The sequence below is a fragment of the Paroedura picta genome, chromosome 7 (assembly GCF_049243985.1).
Source record: "Paroedura picta isolate Pp20150507F chromosome 7, Ppicta_v3.0, whole genome shotgun sequence".
Classification (NCBI taxonomy): domain Eukaryota; kingdom Metazoa; phylum Chordata; class Lepidosauria; order Squamata; family Gekkonidae; genus Paroedura; species Paroedura picta.
Window position 1 is genome coordinate 26364663 of NC_135375.1, and position 19088 is coordinate 26383750.

The 19088-nt window shown below is 43.9% G+C and overlaps 1 protein-coding gene across 1 annotated transcript in view; it reads left to right on the plus strand.

Moving 5' to 3' along the window:
• The window catches only part of MTREX (Mtr4 exosome RNA helicase), a 60193-nt gene that overhangs the window by 9955 nt on the left and 31150 nt on the right, over positions 1-19088 (plus strand). Inside the window, exons 4-15 of the mRNA XM_077347127.1 lie at positions 1197-1259; positions 3207-3319; positions 5781-5955; positions 6184-6274; positions 6692-6816; positions 8299-8397; positions 10066-10168; positions 10272-10403; positions 11961-12040; positions 13110-13220; positions 14807-14908; positions 16050-16175. Of these exons, the coding sequence (XP_077203242.1) occupies positions 1197-1259; positions 3207-3319; positions 5781-5955; positions 6184-6274; positions 6692-6816; positions 8299-8397; positions 10066-10168; positions 10272-10403; positions 11961-12040; positions 13110-13220; positions 14807-14908; positions 16050-16175 (1320 nt within the window). The remainder of the gene's footprint in view (positions 1-1196; positions 1260-3206; positions 3320-5780; positions 5956-6183; positions 6275-6691; positions 6817-8298; positions 8398-10065; positions 10169-10271; positions 10404-11960; positions 12041-13109; positions 13221-14806; positions 14909-16049; positions 16176-19088) is intronic.

The following is a 19088-nucleotide window of genomic DNA, read 5'->3' on the forward strand; positions in this document are numbered from 1 at the left end:
GCAGACTGTTCATCAGCTGGCAGGAAGGCTAGCCAGTGCCCTGGATCCATTTGCCCCATGCTGTGCCAATGCTCTTTCAGCTATAAACAATACAGTTGTGGCTAGTTTTAACGCAATGTAACTCTGTCTTACATACTTGGACTTACCCTCACCATCCCCTGCTTCTCCCCCTTGAACTGAGCTTGCAGGCTTGGGTCCCAGATTTACCCAGGATCTGGTTTGTGGGACCACTGAGGGGGGGTAGTGTGCAACGCATCAGTATGCAGCAGTTTCAGGAGGCTGCTGCATCCGCCTCCCCCCAGCCTGGCCAGTAGAGTGAGGTCTGATGTGGCAGTGGGACAGCTAGCAGGCTGGGTTATAGTGGGTTCTGCTCCACATTCACTCCCCCAGCCTTCCTGTTTTCACATTGTCTTATTGTTTTCTTCATTACAACTGTATTGGCAGATCCCTTTCGGGGAAAATCAACCTGCATGCCCATTTGGGGATCCCCTTAACGGATTTTGGGGTGATGGCTTGCAGAGACATGCCCAGCTTTGGGGACCATAAAGATGCCCTTAATTTCAAGTGGCAGGGGAGACCACACAGTGGCTTCTGCCCAAATGGAATCCCAGAATACTGCCACACCACGGAATCCCCCAGCAGACAGGTGAGGGGTGGGCGGGCTTTTCATCCGCCGGCAAGGCGGATTGGCCACTGTCCTGTATCTGTTTGCCCCATGATGCTCCAAGGCTCTTTCAGCTGTAACTAATAAAGTTGTAGCCAATGTTATTAACTCAGCATAATTCTGTCATATATATACTTGTGGGATTAGCTTCACCATCTCTTATTTCTCCCTCTTTGGAACTGGGCAAACAATAATATGCTTCCTTTGGTTTACTACTGAATTTGTTTTCTGCCTTCCACTTTGTCTTCCTGCCTGTCAGCTGGCATAAGTTAGACACATGTACTGTGATAGCCTAGGATGCAGCCGTTTGCAACTCTGTTTTCCTCCCGATTTGATGATTAGATCAACCCTGTTCCAGCATCTGTACATCCTACCTTCTGTTTCTTGACTATGCTCAGATGTGACAGAACGCAGGAAGTTATATAGGGAGATGGTTGAAGCACATATAATGGTGGTTGGTAATACGTTGATATCCCCCCCCTTTGTCCATGAAAGAAACCTAAAAATTAAAGCAAAATGTTTTTTTTATTAGGTTGCTCTTCCTGCAGATGATGACTTCATAGCTCTAAAACCAAGAACTGGAAAAGCCGCAAAGGTTGGTAATTTGGAAGTTTTATCCTTTAAGTTCTGGAATGCATGTAAATGAATACAAGGGATGGTCTAGGTGTAGTGAACAGAAAGTAGTCAAAGGTAGTAAATTTTTAGAAATGCGATTTGATCACAGTCTTTGGACATCATAGATCTTGACATGATTTGAAGGCTACCAAGGAATCTTCCTTAATATTAAGAAGAGTTGTTTCTTATGTGCTGCTTTTCTCTACCCAAAGGAGTCTCAAAGCAGCTTACATTCGCCTTCCCTTTCCTCTCCCCACAACAGACACCCTGTGAGGGAGGTGAGGCTAACAGAGAACTGATATATTTTACTGCTCTGTCAGAACAGCTTTTATCACAGCTGAGGTCCCCAAGGTCCCCCAGCTGGCTGCAGGCGGGGGAGTGGGGAATCAAACCCGGCTGGCCAGATTAGAAATCCGCATTCCTAACCACTACACCAAGCTGTCTCTCACGATTTTGTAAAAAACACATTTTCCTTAAAACATACCATGCTTGCCTAATTTCTTCTTAAGGTGGCTTGCAGTATTTATCACTTTGGTTGAGGCCAGGGGTAGGGCAGTTGCAATCTGGGCCCCTCCCCAAGCCAACAAGGTCACCCCATTGCTCCCTATTAGCCCCCTGAGGTGATTTTACACCCTCTGTTGAACGGAGTTCTGCTGCCTTCGTGTATGGTTGTAAGGGTTTTCATGTTTTTTGGGGATGCAAAATTTTGTTACCCACCACGAGCCAGCAACAGGAGTGGTGGGCTATAAGTCAATTTATAAATATATAAGAAATATACAACAGTACAATATAAAAATTACAGCAGTTTAATAAAATCAAATCAGAGTCCAGTAGCATCTTTAAGACCAACAAAGATTTATTCAAGGCGTGAGCTTTCAAGCACTCTTCCTCAGATCAAGTCCTTAGTCTTCCTCGACAGCTCACGCCTTGAATAAATCTTTGTTGGTCTTAAAGGTGCTCCTGGACTCTGATTTGATTGTGCTACTTCAGACCAACACGGCTGCTCATTTGAATCTAAGCAGTTTAATGAGTAACTACAAAGTTTTTTTGCCAATAACTGATTCTCATCCAGCAGATAAAACATCAACAGTTGGCAAAAGCCCTCAAAAATAAAATGATTTGTATCCCTTCATAAATATCATTAAGGAAATGGGCTTTGCAGATTCTTCAAGAAGGTGGCAGCAGGAAATGCTTGACTCTGTTTGCATGTGAAATGAGCCCCTGGGAGAAGTGTGTTAGAATTTGTCCAGGGCTCTTTGCTTGGAAGTTCCATAGTTCTTTATTTAAAGTGATCTAAATGGACTCTAGAGCCTCTTGTGGCGCAGAGTGGTAAGACAGCCGTCTGAAAACTGCCTATGAGGCTGGGAGTTCAATCCCAGCAGCCGGCTCAAGGTTGACTCAGCCTTCCATCCTTCCGAGGTCGGTAAAATGAGTACCCAGCTTGCTGGGGGGTAAACGGTAATGACTGGGGAAGGCACTGGCAAACCACCCCGTATTGAGTCTGCCATGAAAACGCTCGAGGGCGTCACCCCAAGGGTCAGACATGACTCGGTGCTTGCACAGGGGCTACCTTTACCTTTACCTTTAAATGGACTCTGGGGAATGGTAGAGGACAGGAAGGCCTGGAGGATCATTGTCCATGGGGTCGCGATGGGTTGGACACGACTTCGCACCTAACAACAACAACAAAATACTTTTGATAGGTTGAACTCAGTTGGGATCCATACATGAGGAAGTCCTGAAGTTAATCGTCTGGCTTTGGACAGTCTGATTTACTTTGTTTTAGGTTTTGATTTACCTTGTTGAGTGTCCTTTTTTATATATTGGGAAAGATTGCAGTTATACTTCTTAAAGCTGAAATTCTGTATTGGTGTTCTGCACAGAAATTAAACCATCCACTGACAGTGTGGTGCTTTTCCCTGCCCAGGAATATCCATTCATCCTTGATGCTTTCCAGAGAGAAGCTATTCTGTGCGTGGATAATAATCAATCAGTTTTAGTGTCTGCTCATACATCAGCTGGGAAGACGGTTTGTGCTGAGTAAGTCATTTTGCTAGAGCTTAAAAATTAAATTCAGTGCCCTCCTGGTTTTAGTTTTGCAAACATCAGTATAACAAACACTCGTGCTCGCCCATGGAGAGTCTGCTTTGTGAGAACAGCACTATCAGGGCTGGGACAAACCCAAGGCCGGCAAGCTGCATGTGGAGGAGCGGGGAATCAAACCCAACTTGCCAGTTTAGAAGCCACCGCTTTTGACCATTCCACCATGCTGTCCTTCAGTTCTGTTTCCCAGACGTCTAGCTGATTCCATAACTCAAATCCCATTTAATTGTCCCATCTTGTTGATTATGTTGACATACTCAGTTCTCCATCTTGACTCCCAGTGAGAAAAGCAGACTAGAAATAATGTAAATTAATAAATAAATCTTTCTCCCTGTCCCAGAGGAGGAGCATGGCACTTGTTCAGCAAAACAGCAGCAGAGTTTATCTCCAACTAAGTTGAGTTTTGTTCAGGCAAAGACTGTTGTGAGCATTTACTATTTCTTGCTTACTCATTTTAGTAGCAAGGACATTCCATTATTGCAAGCATACATTTAGACCAGCATTCCAGTGCTATTTTATTTATTTGTTTATTTTTATCATTTGATTTATAGACCACCGTTCCCCAATTTGGTCTCACGGCGGTTCACAACATAAAACATTAAAATACAATAAAATCCCCAATAAAACATCCCCAACTTACATCATACATCATACATCATATATCATACATACAAGCGGCAATGGTCACGATTCCAATCCCAATCCCCCCCCCCTGGTGGAAGAGCTCCGTCTTTCTACGGTTGTGCACTCATTTGATTTATAGACCACCGTTCCCCAATTTGGTCTCACGGCGGTTCACAACATAAAACATTAAAATACAATAAAATCCCCAATAAAACATCCCCAACTTACATCATACATCATACATCATATATCATACATACAAGCGGCAATGGTCACGATTCCAATCCCAATCCCCCCCCCCCCCCTGGTGGAAGAGCTCCGTCTTTCTACGGTTGTGCACTAGCTAGCACAAGCAGAAATAGCTCTTTGGATGCAATGAGGGGCTGCTTTATGCAGCAGATTTCCAGTTTGTACCCCTGAATGGAAATCAGTGGAACTGGAATGGTTGGAAGTTTCTGATCAAACAGTTCTGTGTATTTACTGGGATATTTATGATCTACCTTATTCTCAGAGAATGCAGGTGGTCGGGTCATCTAGATCAGTGGTCCCCTACCGGGGGCCGGTCAACACTTGACAATTTTACTGGGGCCCGGGGGGGGGGTGTAGTCTTTTGCCGAGGGATGTCGCCGCCGTCTGAGCCCCTGCTCCACTTGCTTTCCCACTGGCGCCCCTGACTTCCTGCTGTCCAATGGGGGGTGCTGCCAGCAGCAGCTGCGCAGTGCCACACTGAGGGGGAGCCCCAGCCAAGGCGGCTGCTGTAGAGCACCAAAGGTCAGCCGGCGGCAGAGTGGCAGGCCAGCCCCCAAGGCAGCATCTGGGGAGGAGGAGGAACTGCAGCCCGGTACCGACTTATCCACAGACCGGTACCAGTCCCCGGACCGGGGGTTGGGGATCACTGATCTAGATATTGTTAATAGATTCAAGTTTGAATCCTGTGGTACCTGTACGACCAACAAACTTTTTTCAGGGTAGAAGCTGTTGTGTACAAGCACACTTCTTTAGAGACAATGAAACAATTTCCTCAACCATTACGTATAGGTGGGGAGGGGGGTATTTAATTGCCAGGAAGAGCTAGTTCAGAGTTCAAAGCCTAAATAACTGGGCAGTTATAGCTGAGATTGGATTTAGGCCATAGTTAAGATCTGTAAATGAGCATACAAATGCAAGAGTTAAGAACAGGTGTGAGAAGGAAGTTTGAGTCCAGTGGCTCCAGAGCATGTTGGCTAGAGCCTAGTTGCTGTGTATGCTGAGTTTAGGGGCTTGGGTGCAGGGTTACCAGATCTAGGTAGGGAAACTCTTGAAGATCTGGGGATGGAGCTTGAGTATGACTGGAACCACAGTGGTATACAATACCAAACATTCCACCTTCCAACACATCTGTTTTCTCCAGGGGGACTGAATTCTGTAATCTGGAGATCATCTGTAATTCTGGGGGGATGAGTTGTGAAGAGGCAGTCCTTCAAGGTTCATATGTCCTAGGCTGTAAAGGGCTTTAAAGTATAATACCAGCTGATACCAGCACCTTTATTGAACCAGAAGCCAACTGGTGACTAGTGCAGCTGACACGAAACTAGTTGACTGTGATTCATTTTATTCCACAACTAGCAACAGGGAGATCATGGTATTAGTTGAAAGCCCTGAGTAGTCCTTAAAGACAGCTCCATATGGAAACTATAACTCTAGGACATATATCTTGACAGATAGTGTAGAAATGCAAAACATTACAAATATTTTTAATTATGAGGATGCATATGCAATTATACGTCTTTTCTAGGTATGCAATCGCCTTGGCTTTGAGGGAAAAACAGCGTGTGATTTTTACCAGTCCTATTAAAGCTCTGAGTAACCAGAAGTACCGTGAGATGTACGAAGAATTTCAGGACGTTGGCTTGATGACTGGGGATGTCACCATCAACCCTACAGCATCTTGTCTTGTAATGACAACGGAGGTAAGTTGGGCATTTGGCTAGCCAGCCCTGGCTCTAATTCTCTGCCTTTGTTGTGGGTGGCAGAACAAAATATTCTGAATTGGACATAGTTTAGGCCGCAACAGGGCCTGCTTTCTTCTCTGGGCTCAGGGCAAATAACAAAAGAAGGAGCCTGTTTCTGAAAGACTCTTGCCTAACATCAAGTTTAACAGCTAGATGCATCATTTACATGCTTTCTTTTCCTTTTAGATTTTAAGAAGCATGCTTTACAGAGGCTCTGAAGTCATGCGGGAAGTTGCTTGGGTTGTGTTTGATGAAATCCACTATATGAGAGACTCAGGTATCGTGTTTTTGTTATGTCTGTATTTAAGTTTCTGCAGAACTTTACCTTGGAGCTTTGAGCAAAGGGGAGAATAAGATATAAATATCATAAATAATCCAGTGGTAGAAATATGCAACAGGATGTTTGTTCTGTGCTAGAAAATGCAGCTAGAATTTGGGAGGCTGAATGCTGCTGAGAATAACGTTAAGTACTATTGCTTGCTGATCTGTGCTTGGTGGACAGATAACCAATGCTGTTTTTGCACTTCCAGTGCACTGTTTGTTCTTCAAGTTCTGCATAATGTGCGTAAGCTTCCCCTCAAAAAGGAAATGTAGGAAGTTCTGGGAAAGTACTCCATCAGCACTCAGTTGCCAGGGGGGAAAAATAGTGTGACGCTGCCTTTTTTAGCTTGCTGTGTGGATTTTCTGTTTCTAGAACGTGGTGTGGTATGGGAAGAAACCATTATTTTGCTCCCAGACAACGTTCACTATGTGTTTCTTTCTGCCACTATTCCAAACGCTCGCCAGTTTGCTGAATGGATATGCCATCTTCACAAACAGGTAGAGTTGTGTTGATTAATAATCTGTCCAGTTTCTGCCGCCCAAACACTGTTTGTTACAGCATCTGTATTAAGAAGTAGCATGCATGAAGTCACACATGAAATAATAAATATACTCTGGTATAACCTGCACAATTGCTTTAGTGCGCTGGCCCATATCTGTGCATGGTCCCCACTTGGATGACCAGTAGTGATTCCTTGCTGTCATTTCTCTTCCTGTAAAGCTTCTCTAAGAAGCCAATTAGTCCTTTCCCCTTATGCATTGGTTAGCATTCCATCTATCCCTCCAATATACTTTCACTTAAAAGGTTGTTTTGTTTTGAAGGAATCATAGTTGTTTCTGTAATGAGCCACATTTGGCTCTCAAGCGATCAGTTGCTGCCCTTTTCCTTAATGGATAGTGAGGTCAAATTGACTGCAAGAAGAGAAATTGGCAAAATTATGTTTCCATACTTTCTCCCTGATCCATTCCTGCACTGCTAAAGGGAAATGCTTGGTGAAATATTGTATGTGCCTTGCAACTGCTGCCTTGCTCACTGAAGTACCAAAGATGTTTTGACCGGCACCAGGTCCTCGTTGACCTTTTTGTACTGTTTAGGACTTAGAAATAATGGATCCGAAGTTACGTTAACTCAGTGCTTACAAGTTTGTGTGCTTCTAATATGGGTGGGACTTTTTGATGATTCCTGGTAGAGCCAGCCCATTATGCTTGATAGTGCAATGTCCTGGAATGACTCTGAGCTGGAGGCTTGGGAAAGGCCATAGGCCACTGGTACACTTCAAAATGTCCCTGGTTTAACTCTCAGTAATTAGTGAAAGCAGAGCTGGAAAATGTGGGATGTGAGATCCTTGGCAAGCCAGGCAGCACTAGGCTTGACCGGTCATTCACCTGCCCTGCTTCTCTTATGCATGTGCATTTTCATATTAATGCAGTTTTGCTATTATCCCAGACGTTGAACACACAGTTGCTCCTTAAGATGAGTCAGATAAACTCAAAGGGTTGCTTGTTAACAACTAGGTTGGTTGGTTGCAGTGTCTTCTGTCCACAAAGAAGCAGTTTAACTCTCATTATGCGTGGACCATGTTTCGAGACTGAAGGGCAGATCAGTTCGGCTACCTGATCCCCAAACAACGCTGCTCCTTTTCATTATGTGATATATGAAGTAGTGCAATGGTTGTTGGAAATGAGAACACACATTGCCAGGGCTGCAGTGCACCCAGAACCTATGTGCATTTATATAGCATTATTATAAGTCTCAATGACTTCAAATAGGTTGCACATAAGATTGCAGCCTTAATATGCCAAGGCGTATTAATGTAATGTAATATCTTGACTTTTAAAATTTAACTGATTCCAGGCAGCAGGGTTTAGGCTTCCAAGAATGATAAAGCAATGAGTTCAGACTTGTAAAGACTGTGCATTATGTGGGGATGACACTAAAGATGCTATAAGTAACGGTGTGCATGTCTCTGTATCTTCCAGCCTTGCCATGTGATTTACACAGATTATCGGCCCACTCCTCTGCAGCATTACATTTTCCCAGCAGGGGGAGATGGACTTCACCTTGTGGTTGATGAAAACGTAAGGGATTTTTAGCTGGGTTTGAATGGGCGATATAATTGCGATATATAGTACAACATGCTATATGGGTTTGAAAAATAAGGGCCAGGATCCAGATAACCAGTTTAGGTGGATCCAGGGTCTGGTGTGTCAGATGGGATGGTTAATTTACTTTGCTTTGAACAAGCAAGCCACATTATAAGCTGCTGCTTAAATCTCTTCTGTTGCAAAAGCTGATGCCCATGGATCATCAAGGGGGGTGCTGCTGGGGGAAAGTGCAAATCTTCCTTGTTAGTAGCATTTCAGATCCAAGTCAAGACAGTTGCTTCTTTGGCTGAAATGGTTTATTCTGACATGACAGAGCCATGATCTGTTTTGATCTTGGATTGTTCAGTTGTTGGAAAGGACTCTGCTATACAGTCTTCTAAAATACTGGATACTTTTCCTGCTCATTACATTGTCATGTTTTTAAAAATTGTACTATTTTAAACTGTGATGCATCCTTAACAGACCTGCTCGAGGGATTTAAATAGCTGGTGTTGTACACTAAGGGTTTCTCAATTAGGGTTTTGTGAAACCATGGGGTTTCTTGATGGTCCTGGAAGGGTTTCCTGAATGGGTAGGAGTTAATTTTTTATATATTTTTAAAATTAGCTCAACATTTATCAGGAGATATGACCATATATCAGTGGTCCCCAACCTTTTTATCACCGGGGACCACTCAACGCCGGGGACCACTCAATGCCTTTTACTGAGGCCCGGTGGGGGGGTATTTTACTCCTCTACTCTCAACCACTGCCCTAATGCTCTCTGATCGCTATGGTAATGTTTAAACATCCCTTCAAAATAAGATACAGACACGCCACAACAATGAACATAAGGAACATTTTATTTTCATGGAAATTTTAACTCATGACAATGACAAATCAATGGGAACCCTGAGCTTGTTTCTCTTTGCAACGAGATAGTCCCATCTGGGAGTGATGGGAGACAACCGAAGTGTGTTGTAAAGGGCCGGGGGGGAGAAGGCGACCTTCGGGGCCCACCTCCAATTAGTCGAAGGACCACATGTGGTCCACGGCCCACAGGTTGGGGATCGCTACCATATATGATCATGTCAATCCATCTGCCCCTCGGCCAATGATGGGCCTGGAGGAGGTGGGAAGAGGAGGAGCCCTATGTGGGCATGCACACAACCCTGCTCCCTAACCATATTCTGCATGATTGCGCCACTTCTGGAGTTTCTTGAAGCCTGAAGAATGTTTCAGGGGTTTCTCAGCGGTAAAAAGTTTGAGAAAGGCTGCACTAACTGCAAAAGACTGAGTTAGTTCCTTTCCATGGCATCTTAAGAATTAGATGTCTGCTCTTCTCTCTCTCCCTACTGCCTAAATCCCTAATCCTCATGGTTTTACTGAGGCAAATTATGAAGACATAAGGATGTTTCTGTTGAGGTGCTTTTGAATACAGTAGTTGGATGGATCTTCCATTGTTTAGAATGTGCTGCCTCAGTCGCAGGGCCTCACTTGTCGCCCTCACTTGTCCTCCTCCTTTGGTCAACAACAGAGCAAATCAGTTTGAAAAGTCCCAAGTTAAGTTAGTTTGAGGAATGATGTCTGAAGTAAAAAAACAAAACAAAAAACCATGCAGGTTAAATATGTGAATGTTAATGCTTTTTCGTCCCCTCCCCAGGGTGATTTTAGAGAAGACAATTTTAATACAGCTATGCAGGTACTTCGAGATGCAGGCGACTTAGCTAAAGGGGACCAGAAAGGCAGAAAAGGCGGAACAAAAGGTATATGCTAACTTTTTCATGTTTTTATATGCTGTGACGTAAATCATGCCTTCTTATTGCGACATTAGGCAAACACTTCTCAACGACTTTGTTGTCTTTACAGGTCCTTCCAATGTGTTTAAGATTGTCAAGATGATCATGGAGAGGAACTTCCAGCCTGTGATCATATTCAGTTTCAGCAAGAAAGACTGTGAAGCATATGCTCTTCAGATGACAAAACTGGACTTCAACACAGGTCTGTGTTCATCATGGGCAGATGGCTTGTTCATTTCCCTGACTGATATTCTGCCTTTCTCACTGAGTCTGATCCTTTACCCCAAGCTTCTTTTTGAAGCATGTTGTTGCAGTGCAGCCCTCTCTTGTGTACAAAAGCCTTTGGGAATAATCCAGTTGAGCATAGTTTGCAGAAAGCCAGGAGAGTGGGAGCCTTCCTAACCTAACTTCATGAGACAAGCGATTGCATAAGGTGGGGGCCACAATGGAGAATGCAGTTGCTGCTTTTGGCCACTGGGGGGGTGGCACCCACAGAAGGCCCAGGGCAAGATCTGAAAAGCTGCTTCAGGTCATTGAAGGGGCCTGTACTAAGGCCAGTGGAGTTCCTGAGTTCTCACAAAGTATCATAAACTGCTTTTGCAGCATCCTTCGGTTTCCAAATCAGTTTCCAAAACAGCGCAGGGAACAGCTGTTTGAAGAAAACAGGCCTAAAGGTCCCTCCAACTCACAGGATGAGTTTCATGTTGTTGCTTTTTAAAATCCCGACCAGCTTCTTTAAAGTGTGCTGTTTTTGCTCCTCCTCCCCTGTTGGGGCAAATAGCATCCCCAGGGTATCATAAAGAAAGGGGGGAAAGGGTTAAATCCCATCACTCTGCCAACCCTAATCTTTCCCCCACTCCCATTACTCTATGTGGATGTTTAAATAGATTAAAGTTCTCCTCCTGGATTGGCTGTCCTTTATTTTTTCATCATCACCCTTTTTGCACTGTAAAAGATCTTTTAATTTTGTGCATTTTACACCATTATCCAAATAAGCAAATACCAGTTTATGGGAGTGTAAATAGTTCACTCATCTCCAAAGCATTAGATTGTTGAGCTTCCCTTCCCATAGTACAGCGGTTTTAATTTTGATGCCTCCAGAAATGCTCTATTCCTAAAACATACACCACTTAAGAAGAGAATAAGCCAAATGTTTCAGAGATTTTTTCTAATATTTCATTTTGTAATGGCAGAAAAAACTTACTGGCATCAGAATTTTATATTGGTCATTGCGTAGAATTAATGTTTTATTAATGCCAGAACTTGATTTATTTTGTCTGTTCTGTGATTCTGTAATGAGGTGATCCCAGCTCTGAAGCTGCCTGTGGATTGAAAGGCGTCCTATTAGCCTGTCTCACACTCCTGCTTCTGTATTAATTTATTCCGGGCTGGGTCCTGCCGGCTTTTCCGCTGACATGGGGGGAGCCAATTTGACCTCTGACAAAGCTATGCTGGGGACCAGGAGACCTGCATGGACAAAAAGACACACAGGTCCAGACTGGTTGAAATGAGGAAGGGAAGCAGGCAATATTTCCTCTCCTCCCTTACTCAGCAGTATAGCTGATAGGGCTTTACCCTTTGTATTTGTAAATCTGCATATCCTAATTTTCAGTGGTTTAAGGCTTTAGACAAAATCAAAGGACTATCACTACAATAATGAAATGTAAACCCGGCAGTAAAATCCTTTCATTGTGGCACAATGATGAAAAGCAAGTTAATTTTTGCAGAGGAAAACACATGTTTTTGTTTGTTTTTTTAGATGAAGAAAAAAGAATGGTTGAAGAAGTATTTAATAATGCAATTGACTGTTTGTCCGATGAAGACAAAAAACTCCCTCAAGTGAGTATTTGTGCTATGAAATAGAGCTTGTTGACACGTCGCAATGTCACACACTTTACTCTCTCAATGATGATGTAATCACAGTGCATCAGTTGTCATCTCACACTATGAAAATTGGGCTGAGCACTAACTTTGGTTCAAAGACTGGCGTAGCTTGGTGTAATGGTGAAGAGCGGCAGCCTCCACTCTGGAGAACTGGGTTTGAGTCCTCATTCCTCCTCCACATGCAGCCAGCTGGGTGACTGTGATCCAGTCACAGTTCTCTCAGGGCTCGGCCTCACCTACCTCACAATGTGTCTGATGTGGAGAGAGGAAGGGAAGGCGATTGTGAGCTGCTTTGAGACTCCTTCAGGTTAGTAAAAGGCGGGGTAAAAAAAACAGCTCTTCTGCTGTTCATCTAATACTCGAACAGTAACAAGAACTTCCATGTCATTATGATGTAAAGCTTGGCTTTTAAACATTCATTGTCTTGTAAACACTGGCTTTTGTATCTTCTGAGAAGAGAAATAAATTAGACATCCCCATGCCTTTTGAGAGGAGTCATCAATTCTAAGTAATGTTCAGTGGCTAAAAAATGCTCTTCACAGCGCTTAATATTATGAGCGTGAGTCCTCCATCAAGGTAGGCAGAACTCTGTTGCCCTTTGAAGGAGAAGTTATGACATGTTCAGCAGACGTAACAGCTGGCCCTTTCGTTGTTCACTGGTTGGTTGAAGTCAGCCTTGAAAGCAGAACCACAATTTTTCACTGGTTTACTTGCCCACACATAACTATAATAGATGGAAGTAAACAAAAACAACCCAGTTTTTGTAAGCTCTTCTGCTTGATGGCACAGACAGAATTCTTGCTTGCTGCAGACCCGTTCATGAATGAGGACTGAAAAGCCTAGTGATCTCCCAGAATTACAGCTCATCTCCGGACTACAGAGATCAGCTCCCCTGGGGGAAATGGACGCTCTGGAGGGTGGGCTCGAGGGCTTTTCATCTCACTGAGGTCCCTCCTCAGCCTGTGCCCCCATAGCTCCAGAAATTCATATGGTGACAAATATATTTCCCTGCTTGTTTTCACAGGTTGAACATGTGCTTCCACTTCTGAAGCGAGGCATTGGAATCCATCATGGTGGACTGCTTCCTATTTTAAAGGAAACAATAGAGATCCTTTTCTCTGAAGGGCTAATAAAGGTGTGTAACATTTGGCATATACTGGTCATTGGCTTTGGGTTGGATCCTAGCAGGTTTTTGGCTGATGTGAGGAGCCCTCCCTGACCTCCAAAAAGGCTATGTCGAAGGTCATGCAATCTGCTTGGCCCAAAAGGCTGTGTGGTTAGGGCATCCGGGAGAAAGGAATTGGGGCAAGATAGCCCGTCCTCTTTCTTGCACCACTGGAAAGCTGAACAATACAATCCAGTCCCTTCTCTTTGTAATTCTCCCTAAACCATCAGGTTTTCATTACTTAGATACATAATGTGAGGCACTCCTTACCATATGCTGCATGGTTGGACATCAAGTTATTAACATTCAATAATTTTTAACAACAACATTTTAAGCAGCTTTATGGGACCTTATATATAATATAACAATGGCTAGCTTGTTTCATTCATTCATTCATTCATTCTTAGATGTTTAGCCCGTGGCAGGATACAATATAAAACCTCCCATAAAACACGATAAAACCCCATTCCATAACAAAGAACAAAACAAAGATAAGAGAGGATAAAACAAGATTGGTGGTATAATCCCTCCCCCCAAACCTGCAGCTGTCTACCCCCAGGGTGGGGTACACTGGATGTTATTGTGTAACCTGAGGAGGGTCCCCTGTTGTTCCTGGCTCTGACCTTGTGGAAGAGCTCTGTTTTGCAGACCCTGTGGAACTTTGATAGCTCCGTTAGGGCCCTCAGCTCTCCTGGGAGCGCATTCCACCAGATCGGGGCCATTACCGAAAAGGCCCTGGCCCTGGCCCAGGTCGAGGCCAGGCATGCTTCTTTTAGGATATATTCAGGTGGGTGGAATGTTCTGATATATTTATGTTTATTTTTTTTTGTACCCTTCCCATCCCAGTGTATGTTTCATATGGATAATACAGAAGAGTCCTGACTTGTAGCAACTTTTCAGCAGGCACTACAATCGGAATTGAGGCACAACATGGGCTCTTCCAGTTCACTTCCATCATAATCAAGATTCTGGCAAAGGCCTCTTTTTAATAACCGTGTTCTCAATGACCGTTTACGCACTGCCCCAGCTCCTGTGCAGGAGCACAAATCGGGGGTGGATGAGGCACACCAGGCCAAATGCCCCCCCATGTGGGTGCAGGAAGAGGTGGGGCAACCTGCCAGAGCTAAAACTCCAGCCTGCAGCCTGGCATGAGACCTCCAGTGCATAAACGGTCAATGTGGGGAAGCAACAGAGGCTTCGGCAGAGCAGTTCCCTTTAACCACTTTCTCCCTTGTAAACCAAGCTTCTTTATACTAACTCTGTCCAAGGCCTTGTCTTCACTCTAGCCCCAAGAGCTCTTGTTCCTATTACTAGACTTGGGTGGAAGAACCAGATAACAATAATAGGACATGTCTTTGGATTCAGAAATTATATTGCAGGCCAGATGTTACGCCTCTAGGAATCCAAATTGGAACCCTGCGCCCTGCAGTCTTTGCTTCAAAGTGAGATTTTAAGTAGATTTTAAAGGAAAATACAGTGGAAATAACCAGACATATTATTTTGGTGGTACATAACAGGTTTCTTCTGTTCTTTAATTCATTGCTGTGTTTATTTAGGCCTTATTTGCAACGGAGACTTTTGCTATGGGAATTAACATGCCGGCACGGACGGTGCTGTTCACAAGTGCCCGGAAATTTGATGGGAAGGATTTTCGATGGGTAAGCAAACTACAACATACTGTGTGTAATACCCAACCTGGTAATATAATGGAAAGCATACAGATGTTTCTGCATATTGCCAGTGGTTTAACCACAAAAAGCTCTTAGAAGCTATATGATTAGTATATGAATGGTCATAACTTCGAACAGGTTAGGCACTGTAAATATTTCGGTGTCTGTTTCCACTTTAATATTTCATGGACCTGTCGCTGGAAGGTGGCAATTAATGCAGCCAAAATAAGTACTGCTGCAGTATCTCAATTCTATTTCTCTGATAGAAGCAACCAATATGTACCCTCTGCCCTAAAAGCTTTCAATGCAAATACTGGAGTTCAATAATTATTTGGTGTGCCCCTTTGGATAGAAGCTATTGATAATACAGTTGAACGAGTTCAATTTAATTCCCTGTAGAAAATCTTGGGTCCCAATGTATTTACCTTATATTTGGAGCAGGCTTTCTCAAACAGGGAAAACCCGGGGGTTTCTTGAAGACCCTGGAAGGTTTTCCCTCATGGGAAATTAGAGTTAATTAATTTTTTACATTTTTAAAATGTTCAATCCTTTAAATGTTCAAACCTTTATTTGTGGTACAACCACATATGGTCATGTTGACCCCCCCCCCTCACGAAATGGCCAATGATGGGCCTGTAGGGGGTGGGAAGGGGAGGGGCCCCATGTTTTCATGTACACAGCTATGCTTCCTGACCATATTCTGCACAATCATGCCATGTCCGGGGTTTCTTCAAGCCTGAAGAATGTTTTAAGGGTTTCTCCATGGTAAAAAGTGTAAGAAAGGCTAGTTTGGATTGTAGCCACAATTTGCTGTTAACTTAAGGCAGGGGTAATCAACCTGTGGTCCTCCAGATGTCCATGGACTACAATTCCAAACGCTGGCAGGGGCTCATGGGAATTGTAGTCCCCGGACATCTGGAGGACCACAGGTTGACTACCCCTGACTTAAGGCATGGTTCATTACCTTTAGGTATTGGTGATGGCTTCATTTTAATTCTGAGCCCTCCAGTTATGTGTATCAGTTGCTTTCTGAATATTCCTTGTCTAATTAGTTAACGCATATCAGCCAGCACTTAGCTGTAGAAAGTAGATAAATAGTATGTACTGTTCTGTTTCATTATCCATTCAGATCTCCTCAGGTGAATACATTCAAATGTCTGGTCGAGCTGGACGTCGCGGCATGGATGACAGGGGCATAGTAATTCTGATGGTGGATGAGAAGATGAGCCCAACAGTGGGAAAACAGCTTCTAAAGGTAGCTTGGTGTCTAAAATATATATTCCACATAATATGAATTAGTGCACATTAGTACCAACTTTGGCTTGAGCATGCAAACAGTAATTGCTGTAATGGTATCACCTCCCCTTTTAATTTTTTCCCTGTTTTGGGTGGGCCATAGATGAGTAACAAAAACATGGGAGGTTTGTTTCCTCTTAGCTAAATGCAGGTTGAGGGTTGGATTTATGCTTTTAGTTACTGCAAGGTAGTAGGTTTGGTGCAAAGAATTCTGCTGCAGCTCATGGTTTTTATGCACAGTGCTATAGTAATTAAGAGCATTGAGTTGTGTGTGTTCATTCGCTGAGTAGGCATGAAAGAACTATAATGTTTCCCCTCATGAACTGTGAGTGCAAGGAGCCTATGTAAGTGACTCACAGTATCTTCTTCTCCCTGTGAAGTGCGGAAGGATGAAGTTGACTTCTGTCCCCTGACCTTACTGGACACAATGTCATGTGGCACAAGGGAGCTGCAGTAAGGAGATGAAATTCTCCCCAATTGTTCTGCTGGCCCTCACCCCCTGTTTTTTTTCCAAAGAGATATTCTCCTTAGCATCACCTTGGGGGAGTTGCATAGGGTGCTGGGGGTGGGGGGGGGGGAGAGAGAGAGAGTATTGATATTTGCAAGTTCTTTGTGATCTCAGTCTTTTATGATACCTCCCGTACCACGCAATTAAGACGAGTGATAAGAAAATAAGCAGTCAAATACTTTTGGGTTTCCACCAATGCCTCTGAAAGTGAAGTCAGAATGATATGAAGCTCATTGGATGATCTTGGACTCATCGCTTCCTTTTAGGTTAATATACCACATAGGGTTGTGGAGGGAGACTTTTGAACTCTTGGTAGAAAAAAGGGATGGAAATGTAATAGAAGAAGACGAGTGGGTTTATACCCCGCTTTTCACTCCCCGAAGGAGTCTCAAAGCAGTTTGCAATCGCTTTCCCTTCCTCTCCCCACAACAGACACCCTGTGAGGGAGGTGGAGCTGTCAGAGCTCTGACCGAACTGTAAGAACAGCTTTAACAGAACTCACTAGTCCAACGTCACACAGCTGGCTGCATGTGGAGGAGTGGGGAAACAAACCAGGCTCTCCAGATTAGAGGCCGCCGCTCCTAACCACTTCACCAAAATGGCTCTTGTATATACTGGCGGAGTCTGACCGCTATCATGGAGACATGCCAGTAAGGGATCAATGCTTTCAATGACTTGTGTTCCAAATAACGTGCCAGTTAGTTTGTCCTCCCTACATGCAGGCCACCTATTGGAACTTAAAATCCGTCTGTTTTTATTATTAGTGGAAAGCTTTCCCCCTTACCCTTTAATTGCAGACTTGTGAAACGTACTCTAATCATAAACATTCAGCGATGCAAAGTTTGACAATGGGTGGCAGCTTCACATTTTAATTACAGTAGGGTAAGTCAAATGGTGTTAAGTGGGTTCTTGCATTTGCAGGATTAGCTAGCAAACAGTATTAAGTGCCAGGACTTTATCTCGTAGCATAACAAACAGTTCATCGTAAATCTGAGTTGAGGTTAACATACTCCAGATCCAAGACGCTGGACAGTACTATCTTTCTTTAATTAACAGACTATATTTCAAGGGAGAGAAGCCATCTGGAAAGTTTAATTTGTAGTGCTGGAGCGTTGTTAGGTTTTAAGCTGCGTGCTGTAAAAATGTTGGCAAAACTGAAAAAAATAACATGGCTGCAGTTCTCCATTACTCCTTTTATAGGCTGGCATCCAGAGAGGCATCGTGTTTCCATAGGGAGAGTCTGTGAGTGTGAGGGGGCCTATTTTTCATGGTGGCCGCCGCTCTTTGCATCACGTGGAAAGTCTCCCAACCATCAAGAGTGGCGCTCCGGGGGCCACGAGGGTGGGAGGCAGGAAAAGGGAGCCTGTCAAGGTTGACTGCACTGTGCAAAGCTCTCTGGATCCCAGTGGTAATCTGTAAACCTTTCAGTGATTTTTTTCCCCCAGACTTCCTTTTGCAGTAACTTCATTATTAAAAAAAAACACTTAGGTGAATGAAATTATTTAGGCTGGAATTTGGATGCTGTTTTGGTATTAACCCACTGAAGCTTATGGGAGAGGGACAAATTAGCGCACCTTTAGTGATTTTATGGTGATTTGCCATGTATCTTCTATGACATATAAGACAGTATCCCTCAAGTTAAATAACTGGCCCAGCATACGAATCTGTTTCTCTGGGGGGAACAAACCGGTCAGTCCTAGAGGAGATCAGCCTTGCCTGTTCCTTAGAAGGCCAGATCCTGAAGATGAAGCTCAAATACTTTGGCCACCTCATGAGAAGGAAGGTGGAGAAGAGCCTAATGCTAGGAGCGATGGAGGGCAAAAGAAGAAGGGGACGACAGAGAATGAGGTGACTGGATGGAGTCACTGTAGCAGTCGGTGCAAACTTAAATGGACTCCGGGGAATGGTAGAGGACAGGAAGGCCTGGAAGATCATTGTCCATGGGGTCGCGATGGGTCAGACACAACTTTGCACCTAACAACAACATGAATCTATCTTGTCCTCACCTGGACCTCCAGGGCTACCTGATCTCCTCAGATCTCAGAAGTTAAGCAGGTTTGGCCCTTATCAGTATTTAGATGGGGGACTGTCAAGGAATACCAGGGTTGCAGCTCAGAGGCAGGTAGTGGCAACCCACCTCCGAACATCTCTGGCCTTGAAAACCTTATGAGGTCACCATAAGTCAGCTGTGATTGACAGCCAACCCTCCCCCCCCCCACTTTCACTTGATCATCAGAGTAATCCTAGCTCAGAGTAGTCTACTTTAACTGGCATCATCCTTCCCAAGGTCTCAAGTAGAACATTCTTGCTTGTCTCTGGTACCTGTAATCCCTCAACATGGAGAGGCTTTTTTTCTGCAATCGG